The following is a 15,594-nucleotide window of genomic DNA, read 5'->3' as shown; positions in this document are numbered from 1 at the left end:
GCTGTCGCAGGAAAGCAGTTTCCATCATCAGGGACCCCATCCACACAGGTCATGCTCACTTCTCCTGTTGCCATCAGGAAGCAGGTACAAAAGTCTCAGGACTCGCACCACCAGGTTCAAAAACAGTTAGTACCCCTCAACCATCAGGCTCTTGAATCAATGGCAATAGTTTCACTCATGTTCTCGATATTTATTGCTTATTTTTTAATTTTTTATTATTCTTTTCTTTTTGTATTTGCACAGCTTATGTCTTTCACACACTGGTTAACCGCCCAAGTTAGTGCTGTCTTCCATTGAGTCTATTATTCTATTTTGTTATCTATTGAGTATGCCCACAAGAAAATGCTCAGGGTTGTATATGGTGACATATATGTACAGTACTGTGCAAAGGTTTTAGGCACATATATAGCTAGGGCAGCTGAGGCTTTTGCACAGTTCTTTATTTGTAAAAAAAAAATTAAAAGACCCTATTGTATCTGCTTCTACCACCGTCATTGGCAGTGCATTCCACGCACCCCCCCCCCCACTCTCTGTGTGGAAAAACTTACCCCTGACATCCCCCTTGTACCTGCTTCTAAGCACTTTAAAACTATGCCCCCTTGTATTAGCCATTTCTGCCCTGGGAAAAAGCCTCTGGCTATCCACACGATCAATGCCTCTCATCATCTTATACATCTCTATTAGGTCACCTCTCATCCTCTGTTGCTCCAAGGAGAAAAGGCCATGTTCACTCAGTCTTTTCTCATAAGGCATGCTCTCCAATCCAGGCAACATCCTTGTAAATCTCCTCTGCACTCTCCCTATAGTATCCACATTCTTCCCGTACTGAGGTGACCAGAACTGAACACAGTACTCCAAGTGGGGTCTGATCAAAGTCTTATATAGCTGTACCATTACCTCACGGTTCTTGAACTCAATCCCATGGTTGATGAGGGCCATCACACCATAAGCCATCACAACACTGTCAACCTGCGCAGCAGCTTTGAGTGTCCTATGGACACAGACCCCAAGGTCTTGCTGACCCTCCACATTGCCAAGAGTCTTACCATTAATAATATATTCTGTCTTCAAATTTGACCTACAGAAATGAACCACTTCACACTTATCTAGGTTGAACTCCCATCTGCCACTTCTGAGCCCAGCTCTGCATCCTATCGAAGTCACACTGTAACCTCTGACAACCCTCCAGACTATCCACAACACACCCAACCTTTGTGTCATCAGCAAACTTACTAACCCACCCTTCTACTTCCCCATCCAGGTCACTTATAAAAATCACAAAGAGGAGGGGTCCCAGAACAGATTCCTGCAGAACACCACTGGTCACCGTCCTCCATGCAGAATATGACCCGTCTACAACCAACCTTTGCTTTCTGTGGACAAACCAATTCTGGATCCACAAAGCAAAGGCTCCTTGGATCCCATGCCTCCTTACTTTCTGAATGAGCTTTGCATGGGGAACCTTATCAAATGCCTTACTGAAATCCATATACAATACAACCACTGCTTTACCTTCATCAATGTGTTTTGTCACATCCTCAAAGAATTCAATCAGGCTCGTAAGGCACAACCTTCCTTTGACAAAGCCATGCTGACTATCGCTAATCAGATGATGTCTCTCCAAATGCTCATAACTCCTGCCTCTCATCTTCTCCAACAATTTGCCCACCACTAAAGAAAGACTCAGTCTATAATTTGTGGGTTATCTTGACTCCCTTTGTTGAACAAGGGAACAACATTTGCAACCTTTCAATCTTCTACTACTTCTCCTATCCCTATTGTTGGCTATCAACCTCTGCATATTTTCTTGGTCTGGAAATTAGGTTTCTGCCTTTATCCTTCTCAAAGCCCTAAGGAATGCCGTTGAATAGAAAGACCGGGTATACAAGTCTGTCCTTCCCTGAATGTGGCACACAGGTAGACAGGTTGGGGAAGAAGCTGCATGATAATCTTGCTTTCAGTACTATGTTTCCAAGCAATCTCTTCACTAGACTCCCAAGACCTGGGAGTCAACAGAAAAAATTTACAAGGATGATGCTGACACTTAAGGATTTGTTATGGGAAAATGTTCGATAGATTAGGACTTCATTCCCTGGAGCACAGGAGAATGAGGGGAGATTTGATAGAGGTATACAAAATTATGAGAGTTATAGATAGAGTAAGTGCAAACAGGCTTTTTCCACTGAGGTTGGGTGGGACTCGAACTAGAGGTCGTAGGTTGAGGGTAAAAGCTAAAATATCAAGAGAACTTGGGGAGGGACCTTTGTCACTCGGGGTGGTGAGAGTGTGAAACACACAGCTAGAGGAAATGGTGGATGTGGGTTCAATTGCAACATTTGAGAAGTTTTGGATGGGAGGGCTATGGTGCATGTCCAGTTGATAGGACTTGGCAGAATGCTACTGTAGTTCAACACAGACTAGATGGGCCTAAGGGCTTGTTTCTCTGCTGTGGTACTGTATGACTGACTTTGTGAATGCAGGAAATTGGCACTCGCTAAGTGGACTGTGATCGTCATGGACTCATTGGGCCAAAGACCCTGTATCCATGCTGTGTTACTCTGTGAGTCTAAATAAAACAAGATCGCTTTATCTCTCCTTGGGTATTCATTTCCAACAGAAGAGCAGTTATCGGCTGTGGATGCTCTGATTGACTCGATGAGCTTAGTGATGGATGATGGAGAAGAATTTGAGGATCTCTTCAAAGTCAGCAAAATTCCCAATCCTTACTTCCAGAGGCTGTTTCAGGTAAAGTATGAAGTAAACCAGAATTTGGTTGACCTAAATGAAAATCACAATACTGCATTTTTATATTTCATTTTTCCTGATGTGGATTTATTGCCCTCCTCAGTAAACTCAATGAAGTCAATAATTTTCCATGCATGTACCCTTGCTGACTATAATCTACATTCATTCACCAGCAATTTCCTTTGTTGCTTCCCATAGTAAGCTAGAATGACCCCATCTGGCTCTGGGGATTTATCCATTCTTAAAGCATGTGCTCCTTGATTCTGATCTCCAGACTATCGATATGGCTCTCCCTAAATTCACTGTCCTCCATTTTCTTCCCCTTGGTGAATACAGATGCAAATACGAACTTAGGACCTTGTCCACATGCCCTAGCTCCACAGAATCCAGACAAAACCCTTTTGGTTTCAAAGAGGCCCAGCCAATGTTTCACATCAGTGAGACCCAACGTAGATTTGGGGACCACTTCATTGAGCACCTTTGCTTCGCAAAAGGCAAGCTTTCCCAGTGGCCACCCATTCCCATTCCAGCATGTCAGTCCATGGCGCCCTCTGTTGCCACAATGATGCCACTCTTGGGTTGGAGGAGCAACACCTGATATTCCGTTTGAGTAGCCTCCAACCTGATGGCATGAGTGTTGATTTCAAAGTTCAAAGTAAACGTATTATCAGAGTTCATACATGTCACTATATACAACCCTGAGATTTGTTTTCTCGCAGGCATACTCAGTTTCTACCCAGTGAAGGTAGAAACAGATGATTTGGCAAGTAAATGCATAGCTGAGAAGCTGGTGCAGGGGCAGGGCTTCAGGTTCTTTGATTGTTGGGATCTCTTCTCGGGGAGGTATGACCTGCACAAAAGGGGCGGATTGCACCTGAACCCGAGGGGGACCAATATTCTCTCAGGTAGGTTTGTTAGAGCTTTTGGGAAGAGTTTAATCTAATTTGGCGTGGGATGGGAACTGGAGTGAAGAGACTCAGGATAGGACAAATGGTAAAAAAGAAGAGATAGCGTGCAGTCAGACTGTCAGGAGGGCAGGCTGATGAAAGGACAAAATTGCAGCCAGCAGGGTGAGTATCAGTGCATTAAGGGTGCGAAATCAAAAAGGGCAGCAAATATACGACTCAAAGTGTTATGTCTCAGTGTATGGAGTATAAGAAATAAGGTGGATGATCTTGTTCTTTTACAGATTGTCAAGTATGATGTTGTGGCCATCACTGAATCATGGCTGAAGGGTGGTTGTAGTTGGGAGCCGAATGTCTAATACATGTTGTATTGGAAGGATAGGGAGGTAGACAGAGGGACTGGCATGGCTCTGCTGGTAAAGAATGGCACCAAATCATTAAAATGATGTGACATAGGAGCAGGGGTAAAAGGACTCTGATGGTAGTTATCTTCACGCTGGGATGTGGACTCCAGATTACAATGGAAAATAGAAAAGGCATGTCAAAAGGGTAAGGTTATGATAGACATGGGAGATTTTAACATGCAGGTAGATTGGGGAAGATCAGGCTGGAAATGGATTTCAAGGGAGTGAATTTGTTGATTGCCCATGAGATGGCTTTTTAGAGCAGCTTATCGCTGAGCCTACTTAGGGATAAACTATACTGGATTGGGTGTTATGTAATGAACTGGAGGCGATTAGGGAGCTTAAGGTAAAGGAGCCCTTAGGAAGCAGTGATTATTATATGATTGAGTTCAACTTGAAATTTAATAGGGAGAAAGTAAAGTCTGACATAGTATTTCAGTGGAGTAAAGGAAATTACACTGGTATGAGAGAGGAGCTGGCCAAGGTACATTGGAAGGAGATGCTGTCAGGGATGACAGCATTAACAATGATCTTTCAAGAATCGATAGATTCTGGCATTGTACTGGATGACTGGAAAACTGCAAATGTTGCTGCTCTATTTAAGAAGGGTGGGAGGCAGCAGAAAGAAAACTATACACCTGTTAGCCTGAAATCAGTGGTTGGGAGGTTGTTGGAATTGATTGTTAGGGATGAAATTATGGAGTACTTGGAGGCACGTGACAAGATAGGCCAAAGCCAGTATGGTTTTCTGAAAGGGAAATCCTGCCTGACAAACCTACTGCAACTCTTTGAGGAAAGTACAAGCAGGGTAGACAAAGAAGATGCAGTAGACATGGTGTACTTGGATTTTCAGAAGGCCTTTGACAAGGTGCCGCACATGAGGCTGCTTAGCAAGATAAGAGCCCATGGAATTACAGGGAAGTTACTGGCATGAATGGAGCACTGGCTGGTCAGGAGAAAACAGAGAGTGGGAATAAAGGGATCCTATTCTGGCTGGCTGCTGGCTGCCAGTTGCCAGTGGAGTTCCACAGGGGTCGGCGTTGGGACCGCTTCTTTTTATGATGTATGTCAATGATTTGGACTACGGTATTAATGGATTTGTGGCTAAATTTGCCGATGATACAAAGATAGATGGAGGAGTGGGTAGTGTTGAGGAAGCAGAGAGACTCAGATAGTTTAGGAGAATGGGCAAAAAAAGTGACAAATGAAATACAATGTTGGAAAGTGTATGGTCTGGCACTTTGGTGGAAGAAATAAACAGGCAGACTATTATTTAGATGGGGAGAGAATTCAAAATGCAGAGATGCAAAGGGAGTTGGGAGTCCTTGTGCAAGATACTCTGAAGGTTAACCTCCAGGTTGAGTCGCTTGTGAAGAAGGCAAATGCAATGTTAGCATTCATTTCTAGAGGTATAGAATATAAGAGCAGGGAAGTGATGTTGAGGCTCTATAAGTCACTCATGAGACCACACTTGGAGTACTGTGTGCAGTTTTGGGCTTATTTTAGAAAGGATATACTGACGTTGGAGAGGGTTCAGCGAAGATTCACGGGAATGATTCCAGGAATGAAAGGGTTACTGTCTGAAGAACGTCTGGAAACTCTTGGGCTCTATTCCCTGGAGCTCAGGAGAATGAGGGGGGGGATCTCATAGGAACGTTCCGAATATTAAAAGGCATGAACTGATTAGATATGGCGAAGTTATTTTCCATGGTAGGGGTTTCTAGGACAAGAGAGCACGACTTCAGGATTGAAGGACGTCCTTTTTGAACAGAGAAATTACTTTAGTCAGAGGGTGGTAAATCTGTGGAATTTGTTGCTACAAGTGGCTGCGGAGGCCAAATCATTGGGTGTATTTAAGGCAAAGACAGATAGGTCCTTGATTAGCCAGGGCATCAAAGGGTATGGGGTGAAAGCAGGGGAGTGGAGGTGACTGGAAGAATTGGATCGGCCCATGATTGAATGGCGGAGCAGGCTCGATGGGCCATATGGCCTACTTCTGCTCCTATATCTTATGGTCTTATGGTTTATAGTACAGCGATGGCTTGAGTTTCTGGGAAAAATGAAGAAGGTGCAAGATGGATGTATTCCAAAAACAAGTAATATTCAATTGGCAAAATAGTACAACAGTGGCTGACAAGGAAAGTCAAAAGCTCATGTAAAAGCAAAAGAGAGGGCATGGAACAAAGCAAAAATGAGTAGGAAGATAGAGAATTGGGAAGCTTTTAAAAACCTACAGAAAGCAACTAGAAGAATCATTAGGAGGAAAAAGGTGAAATATGAAAGCAAGATAGCAAACAGTTTTAAGGTGGATAAAAAAAGCTTTTTCAAGTATATAAAAAATAAGAGAGAGGGGAGTGGATATACAGTGGTGTCAGAAAATTTGTGAACCCTGTAGAATTTTCTCTATTTCTGCATAAATGTGACTTAAAATGTGATCAGATCTTCACACAAGTCCTAAAGCTAGATAAAGAGAACCCAATTAAATAACACAAAAAACTTCATACTTGTTCAATTATTTATTGAGAAACATGATCCAATATTACGTGTGTTTGTTGGAAAAAATTTGTGAACTTTTGCTTTCAGTAACTGGTGTGACTGCCTTGTACAGTAATAACTTCAACCATACATTTCCAGTAACTATTGATTAATTCTATTCATCGGCTTGGAGGAATTTTAGGCCACTAACCCTTACAAAACCGCTTCAACTCTAGGATGTTGGTGGGCCTCTTTGCATGAACTACTTGCTTCAGGTCCTTCCACAACATTAATACAGAATTAAGGTCAGGACTATGACTCGACCATTCCAAAACACAAATTTTCTTCTTTTTAAACCATTCTGTTATTGATTTATTCTTGTCTTTCGTATCATTATCTTGTTGTATTATCCACTTCCTATTAAGTTTCAGGTGACGGACTGCTGCCTTGACATTCTCCTGTAAAATGTCTTGCTACAATTTTGAATTAACTGTTCCCTCAATGATTGCAAGCTGTCCAGGCCCTGACGCAGCAAGGCAGCCTCAAACCCTGGTGCTCCTTCCACCGTGCTTCACAGTTGGGATGAAATTTTGATGATGGTGTGCAGTGCCTTTTACCTCCAAACATAGCAATGTGCATTCAGCTAAAGGGTTCAACTTTTGTCTCACCTGTCCACAGAACATTGTCCCAGAAGCATTGTTGAACATCCAGGTGGTCTTTTGCAAACTTGAGATGTGCAGCAATGTTTTTCTTGGAGAGCAGTGGTTTCCTCCATGGTGTCCTTTCATGATCACCATTCTTGTTTTGTGTTTTTCTTGCAGTGGATACATGGAGAGACTTTAACAAGTTCTAGAAATTTCTGCAGGTCTTTTGCTGTTACCCTTGCGTTCATTTTCACTTCCTTCAACTTTGCACGTTGTGCTGTTAGTGTGATGCCCACTCCAAGGGAGAGTAGCAACAATACTAAATTTCATCCATTCGGAGACAATTTCTCTTGCTGTGGACTGGTGAACATTTCGATCTTTAGAAATTATTTTGTAGCCTTTTCCAACTTCATGCATCTCTACAATTCTTCTTCTCAGGTCCTCTGAAAGTTGTTTTGAGCGAGGCATGAAACAGATCTTTCTTGAGAAGAGCAGGCTCTGTCAGTAACCTGACATTTTTATATGACAGGGCTCCTCTACAACCCACCCCTTCAATCTCATCTCATTGATTGGAACACCTGACTCTAAATACCTTTTGTAGAAGATATAACCCCAGAGATTGACATACGTTTTTGAATCTAAACTGATTGTTTAAATGGTGTACTCAGTATTGATGAGAAGAAATACAATTGTTTGTGTGGTAATAATAACAGGGGACAAGGAGATGGCAGATGAACTAAATGAGTAGTTTGCATCAATCTTCACTGTGGAAGACACTAGCAGTGTGCCAGATGTGAACAGTGTGAGGGAAGAGAAGTGGGTGCAGTTACTATAACAAGGGAGAAGATGCTCAAAAAGCTGAAAGACCTAAGGGTACATAAGTCACCTGGACTAGATGAACCGCACCCTATTGTTCTGAAAGAGGTAATGGTAAAGATTGTGGAGGCCTTCGTAATGATCTTTCAAGGATCATTGGACTCTGGCGTGGTTCCGGAGGACTGGAAAATTGCAAATGTTACTACACTCTTTAAGAAAGGAGGGAGGCAGCAGAAAGGAAAGTATAGACTAGTTAGCCTGACCTCAGTGTTTGGGAAGATGTTAGAGTCAATTGTTAAGGATCAGCTTAGGGAGTACTTGGTGACACAGGACAAGATAGTACAAAGTCAGCATGGTTTCCTTATGGGAAAATCTTGCCTGATGAAGCTGTTGGAATTCTTTGAGGAGATTACAAGTAGAATAGATAAAGGGGATGCGGTAGATGTATATTTGGATTTTCAGAAGGCCTTTTACAAGGTGCCACATGTGAGGCTGCTTACCAAGTCAAGAGCCCTTGGTATTACAGGAAAGTTACAAGCATGGTTAGAGCGTTGGCTGATTGGCAGGAGGCAGCACATGGGAATAAAAGGATTCTTTATTGGTTGGCTTACTGTGACTATCAGTGTTCTGCAGGGCTCAGTGTTGGGACTGCTTTTTATGCTCTATTTCAATGATTTCGATGATGGAATAGATGACTTTGTTGCCAAGTTTGCAGATGATACAAAGATTAGTGGAGGGGCAGGTAGTGTTGAGGAAACAGGTGGGCTGCAGAAGGACAGACAGATTAGGAGAATGTGGGCAGGAAAGTGGCAAATTAAATACAGTGTTGGAAAATGCATGGTCATATACTTTGGTAGAAGAAATAAATGTGCGGACTGTTTTCTAAACAGGGAGAAAGTCCAAAAATCTGAGATGCAAAGGGACTTAGGAGTCCTTGTGCAGAACACCCGAAAGGTTAACTTGCAGATTGAGTCAATGGTGAGCAAGGCAAATGCAATGTTAGCATTCGTTTCAAGAAGTCTAGGCTATGTGATGCTGAGGCTTTATAAAGCACTGGTGAGGCCTCACCTTGAGTATTGTGAACAGTTTTGGGCTCCTCATCTAAGAGAAGATGTGCTGGCATTGGAGAGTGTTCAGAGGAGATGCACAAGGATAATTCCAGGAATAAAAGTTATCTTAGGAGGAACGTTTGGCTCCGCGCCTGTACCCACTGGAATTTAGAAGGATGAGGGGGTGGGGTCTCATTGAAAGCTTTCAAATGTTGAAGGGCCTAGACAGGGTAGATGTAGAAAGGATGTTTCCAATGGTGGAGGAGTCTAGGACAAGGGGGCACAGCTTCAGGATAGAGGGATGGCCATTTAGAACAGATATGCAGAGAAATTTCTTTAGCCAGAGCATGGTGAATTTATGGAATTTATTAACACAGGCAGCTGTAGAAGCCAGGTTGTTGGGTGTATTTAAGGCAGAGATTGATATGTTCTTGATTGGCCATGGCATCAAAGGTTATGGGGAGAAGGCCAGGGAGTGGGGCTGAGGAGAGGTGGGGAGAAAGGATCAGCCATGATTGAATGGCAGACCAGACTAGATGGTCAAATGGCCTAATTCTGCCCCTATGTCTTGTGGTCTAAATCCAAGAAACATATTGGAATCAATGAAAGGCCACATCCAACAAGACAGACAAACAACCAATGTGCAAAAAAAATTGTACAAATGCAAAAGGATAGATACATAAACAAGCAGACAAGCAAAATAATAACGAGAACATGAGATGAAGTGCCTTTGAAAGTGAGCTCATAGGTTATGGAAGTTAAGTGAAGTTATACCCACTGGTTGAGCCTAATAGTTGAGAGGTAATAACTGTTTCTGAACTTGGTGGTGTGAATCCTGAGGCTTCTGTACCTTCTTCCTGATGGCAGCAATGAGAAGAGATCATGGCCTGGGTGGTGGGGATTTTTGATGATGAATGCTGCTTTCCTGCAACAGTGGTGGTGGGGGGGGGTTTACCTGTGATGGACTGGGCTATATCCACTACTTTTTTTAGGATTTTCCATTCATGGGCATTGATGTTTCCGCACCAGGCTGAGATGCAAGCAATCAGTATACTCTCCACACATCTATAGAAGTTTGTCAAAGTTTTAGATGTCATGCCGAATCTTTGCAAACTTCTAAGGAAGTAGAGGCGCTGCCGTGCTTTCTTTATAATTCCACTTACGTGCTGGGCCCAGGACAGATCCTCTGAAATGATAACACCGAGGAATTTAAAGTTCCTGACCTTCTCCACCTCTGTTTCCCCCAAATAATGACAGGCCCATGGACTTCTGGTTTCCTCCTCCTGAAGTCAATAATCAGCTCATTGATCTAACTGATACTAAGTGGGAGGTGTTGTTGTAGCACCACTCAGCTCCTATATGCAGATCTATCAACACCTTTTACTTGGCCAACGACAAAAGTGTCATTAGCGAAGTTAAATATGGCATTAGAGCTGTGCTTCACCTCACAGTCATAAGTATAAAGTCGGAGTTTCTCCAACTTCCAGTAATTTCTCCCTCTTCCCCTTCTGTCTTTTTCCTTTCCCCATTCCTGTGTGTCGAGATCTCTGAGGATCTAACCTAGTCCCAACATATCGATGCAGCTATAAAGAAGGCAAGACAGTGGCTATACTTCATTGGGAGTTTGAAGAGATTCTGTTTGTCACCTAAAACACTCAAAAACTTCTACATATGTACTGTGGAGATCATTCTGACAGGCTGCATCACTGACTGGTATGGGCAGGCTTCTGCACAAGCCTTGAAGAAGCTACAGAAAATTGTAAAATTAGTCAGCTACATCTTGGTACTGGCCTCTGTATTATCCAAGACATCTTCAAGGAGTGGTGCCTCAGAAGGGCAACGTCCGTTATTAAAGACCCCCATCACCCAGGGCATGTCCTCTTCTCATTGTTACTGCCAGGAAGGAGGTATGGAAGTCTAAAGGCACACACTCAGCAATTCAGGAACAGCTTCTGCCATTTGATTCCTAAAGAGATATTGAATCCATGAACATTTTTTTGAATATATATATACTACTTCTGTTTTTGCACTATTTTTAATCTATTTAATAGGCATAAGTATACTTTAATTGATTTACATTTTTTCCTTTCTATATTATCACTTATTGCATTGTACTGCTGCTGATAAGCTAACAAATTTCACCACACATGCTGGTGATAATAAACCTGATTCTGATTCTACCTCCTTTCTCACTCCTTCTCCTCACCTGCCCCTCCCCCTTCCCTTTCTCCCATGGTCCACTCTCCTGTCCTTTTTCAGCCTTTACTACTTCCATCTCTCACCTCTCTACTTTTGACTTCACCCCCCCCTCCCCCACCCACCTACCTTGCCCCTCTCCTGGTCTTGTCTATCACTTGCCAGCTTGTACTCCTTCCCCTCCCTCCACCTTCTTAATTTGGCTTCTTCCTCCTTCCTTTCCAATCCAGATGAAAGGTCTCAGCCCGAAAAGTCGACTGTTTATTCTTCTCCGTAGATGCTACCTAACTTACTGAGTTCCTCCAGCATTTTGTGCTTGGGGCCCATTTTGAATTTTCCTTGACTTTACCTGCCAAGAAGACTTTTTGCCCTCTTAATTTCCTTCTTAAGTACTCTCCTACACATTCTGTATTCCATAGTGGACTCACTGGATGATAGTTGCCTATCAGATGCTTCCTTTTATCTTGATGACTCCTTCAGTAGTGAAATAACCGGACGATTTTCAAGTTATTGGTCTGCTTTCTTCCAGTGTCTTCAGTGGAAAGCGTTTCAGCAAGATGCGCCTCTGCCTCCCATAGACCGGCACATGAAAAACATGTTAAACCAGCCTCAGGAGGTGGCTGATTCCAGCCTGGCATCCTTGGAGCAGTTAAAGAAACTTTTCACTCTGCAAGATTCAGGCAAGAGGAAAGACCAGAAGATTGCACAACATATCTTCAAAGACAAGTATGACAGACCAGGATTTCAGGCAAACAGCTTTAAAATTGAGTTTTTATATTTAGATGCCCAAGGTAGAACTCAATCTGTGTGGACAAATCCACTGTGGAGCTAGAATTCCAGTGGATCTTATGAGAATTTTTCAACAACAGCTGATAAACTAACATAGTAGTGGTTACCATTTCATCTTGTTTCCCATTTATTTCTGAAATGTGATGCACTATTTTCCTTGGAGGAGAGGAATGTATTTCCATTGTAGAGCCTTAGAGTCATACAGTATGAAAACAGGCCCTTCGGCCCTACTGGTTCATGCCAACCAAGATGGCCCATCTAAGCTAGTCTCATTTTGCCAGCAGTTGGTCCATAATCTTACAAAATCTTCCAATGTACCTGCCCAAGAGCCTTTTAAAAGTTGTTATTGTACCTCTCTCAACCGGCCGATGCCATACTATATGAACAGTACTGTATTGATACCAACATTACTGTAAAAAAATATTGCCCTCAAGTTCCTCATAAGTCGTTTATCTCATGTTAAACCTATGTCCTCTAGTTCCTGATACCTAAACTCAGGGAAAGAGACTGAGTGCATTCACCTATCTATGCCCCTCATGATTGTGTACACCTCTGTAAGATCACCTCTCAGTCTCCAGTGCTCTAAGGAATAAAATCCTAGCCTGTCTCTATCTCAGTCCCTCAAGTCCTAGCAGCATTATTGTAAATCTTTCTAGTTTAATAAATGTATTTCCTATAGCAGGACGACCAAAACTGAACGTAATGTGACCTCAGCAGTGTCAGGTACATCCACACCATGACCTTCCAACAATTATACTTAATGTCCTGACTTGTGAAGGCCGGTGTGCCTAAAGCTGTCTTCACCACCCTGTGAATCTAATTTCACTGAGCCATGTACTTTTATTCCAAGGTTCCTCCGTTCTGCAAAACTCCCCAGAGCTCTGTGAAAATCCTTCCTGGATTTGATTTCCCAAAATGCAACGTCTCACACTTAGCAATATTAAACTCCACTTGCCATTCCTCTGCCCTCTTACTCAGCTAATCAACAGAGTTTCCATGTATTGAGGATGTCACTATAATTTCTACCTATCACCTCCCAGCTTCTTACATCAATCTCTGCCACTCTCATCTGCCTATCACCTCCTTCACATGGATCCATCTATCACATGCCAGCTTTTACTCCACCCCTTCCCCCTACATTCTGCACTGGCTGTCTTCCCTCTTTCCAGTCCTGTTGAAGGGTCTCAACTCGAAATGTAAACTGTTCCGCTCCCTCTATAGATGCTGCCTAAGTTCCTCCAACATTTTGTGTATTGCTCCAGTTTCCAGCATCTACTGGCTGTCTTGTGTCTCACTTAAAGGAAACTATCCAATTTTGTCCAATCACTACTTGTGGCTAATACTCTCCAATCCAAACAGCATCCTGATGAAGCTCTTCTGCAGCACATCCTCTCCAAAGCCATTGCATCCTTTTTGTGTGCAGCTACCAGAACTACAAATATTGCTCCAGATGTTCTACATTTAAGGTTTTAAACAGCTGCAATATGACTTCCTGACTGATAAAGGCTGTGTAATTTACCACTTTCAGAGAGCTGAGGACTTGCAGCCCAAGATCCCTCTGTGGACTAATGTCACAAGGGTCGACCTATTTCCTGTATATTTTCCTCTCAAAGTGCAACACCCCTTATTTGTATGGATTAAGCTTCCTCTTTAATTACAACTCTATAGATTTTGCATTGTCTTTAGACATACACATCGGCCCACCTGCATTTTATCCAAAGCATGTGTATACCTCAAAAAGAGGTCCCAGCAGAACACCACTGCTCACAGACCTCCACTCTGTGGCCACCCTCCATCTAACATGGCCAAGCCAATTCTCAATCCAGTCTATCAAATTACCATAGAATCAATGTGCCTTACCACTCACAAAGCCATGTTGACTATCTCTAATCAGTCCCTATCTATCCAAATATACACCCAGTCCCTTAGAATACCTTCCAATAGCTTTCCCACTTCTGATGTCAGGCTCACTGGCCTATAATTTCCTGGCTTATCCTTAGAGCCTTTCTTGAACAGAATAATATTAGCTATCCTAAAATCCTCCAGCACCTCACCTGTGGCTACGGATATTTTAAATATCTGTGCTAGAGCCCCATCAATTTCTGTACTAAGCTCCTACAGGGTCCGAGGGAACAGCTCTTCAGGTCCTGGAGATTTATCTACCCTAATTTGCCTCAAGACCACAAATACCTCCTCTCTGTAATCTGTATAAGGTCCATGCTGCTGATTTCCTCACACCTATAGACTCTGTGTCCATCTCCCGAGTAAATACAGATGCAGAAATTTCATTTAAAATCTTACCCCATCTTTTTTAGCTCCAGGCATAGATTTCCATTGTGATCTTCCATAGGAACAATTTTGTCCCTTGCTATCCTTATGCTCTTAATGTATCCGTAGAAGCCAATCAGTATGTGGAAAGCTGAAATCACCTGCAATCACAACAATATGTTTCCTGCAACAATCTGCAATGTCTCTACAAATGTTCTCCTCTAAATCCTGTGGACTGTTAGGTGTTCTATAATATAATACCATTAACAGCTTTTCTTAAACAATTGAACAACATTAGTCATCCTTCAATCCTCCATCATCTCACCCGTGGCTAAGGGCATTTTAAATATCTCTGTTAGGGCCCCTGCAATTTCTGCACTAGCCTCCCAAAGAATCCAAGAGAACATCTTGTCAGGCCCTGGAGATTCATTTGCCCTAATTTGCCTCGACACAGACATCTCCTCCTCTGTAATATGTATACAGTGCATGACCTTACTGCTTTGCCTCACTTCTACAGATTCTGTGTCCATCTCCTGAGTAAATAGAGATGAAAAAGTCTATTTAAGGTCTTCCTCATCTTTATCGGCTCCATGCGTAGATGACCAATCTAATCTTCAAGAGGACCACTTTTTGTCCCTTGCTATCCTATTGCTCTTAATATATCTGTAGAATCTGTAGAAGCCCTTTTGATTCTCCTTCACCTTGTCTGCTAGAGCAACATTCTTTTAGCTCTCCTGATTTCCTTCTTGGGTACTCTCTTGCATTTCTTACACTCCTTAGGTACCTCATTTGTTCCTGCCTGCCTATACCTGCTATGCACCTCCTTTTTCTTAACCAGAGCCTCAATAATCTAGGTTCCCTAAACCTGTTATTCTTGCCTTTTATTCAGAAAGGAGCGTACAAACTCTGTATTCTCAAAATATATCTTTGCCAGAAAACCAACGTGTCCTAATCCACACTTGCCAGATTCTTTCTGATACCATCGAAAATGGCCTTTCACCCATTTTGAATCTCACCCAAACCTGTCCTTTTCCATAATTACCTTGAAACTAATGGCAGTATGATCACTAGATGTAAACTGTTCCCCTACACAATCTTCTGTCACCTGCCCTGTCTCATCCCCTAACAGGGAAGCTAGTATCACACTCTAGCTTGGACCTCTATTAACTGATTAAGGAAACTTCCTTGAATACAGTTGACAAACTATCCCATCCAGCCCTTTACAGTATGGGACTCCCAGTCAATACACAGGAAGTTAAAACCACCTTCTATCACAACCTTACTTTTGTTGCAACAGTCTGTG

At 42.6% G+C, this 15,594-nt stretch overlaps 2 protein-coding genes across 2 annotated transcripts in view; one reads left to right on the top strand and one right to left on the bottom strand.

Moving 5' to 3' along the window:
- tmem169b (transmembrane protein 169b) overlaps positions 1-15,594 on the bottom strand; it is a 462,028-nt gene that overhangs the window by 94,842 nt on the left and 351,592 nt on the right. The gene's annotated exons all lie outside the window — the stretch shown is intronic.
- xrcc5 (X-ray repair complementing defective repair in Chinese hamster cells 5) overlaps positions 1-15,594 on the top strand; it is a 111,576-nt gene that overhangs the window by 66,671 nt on the left and 29,311 nt on the right. Inside the window, exons 13-14 of the mRNA XM_072261142.1 lie at positions 2,618-2,745; positions 11,764-11,960. Coding sequence (XP_072117243.1) covers positions 2,618-2,745; positions 11,764-11,960 — 325 coding nt within the window. The remainder of the gene's footprint in view (positions 1-2,617; positions 2,746-11,763; positions 11,961-15,594) is intronic.

This window comes from Mobula birostris, chromosome 6 (genome assembly GCF_030028105.1).
Source record: "Mobula birostris isolate sMobBir1 chromosome 6, sMobBir1.hap1, whole genome shotgun sequence".
NCBI lineage: Eukaryota > Metazoa > Chordata > Chondrichthyes > Myliobatiformes > Myliobatidae > Mobula > Mobula birostris.
Note: the sequence above shows the minus strand (reverse complement) of the source record. Positions and strands in the feature narration are given on the sequence as shown.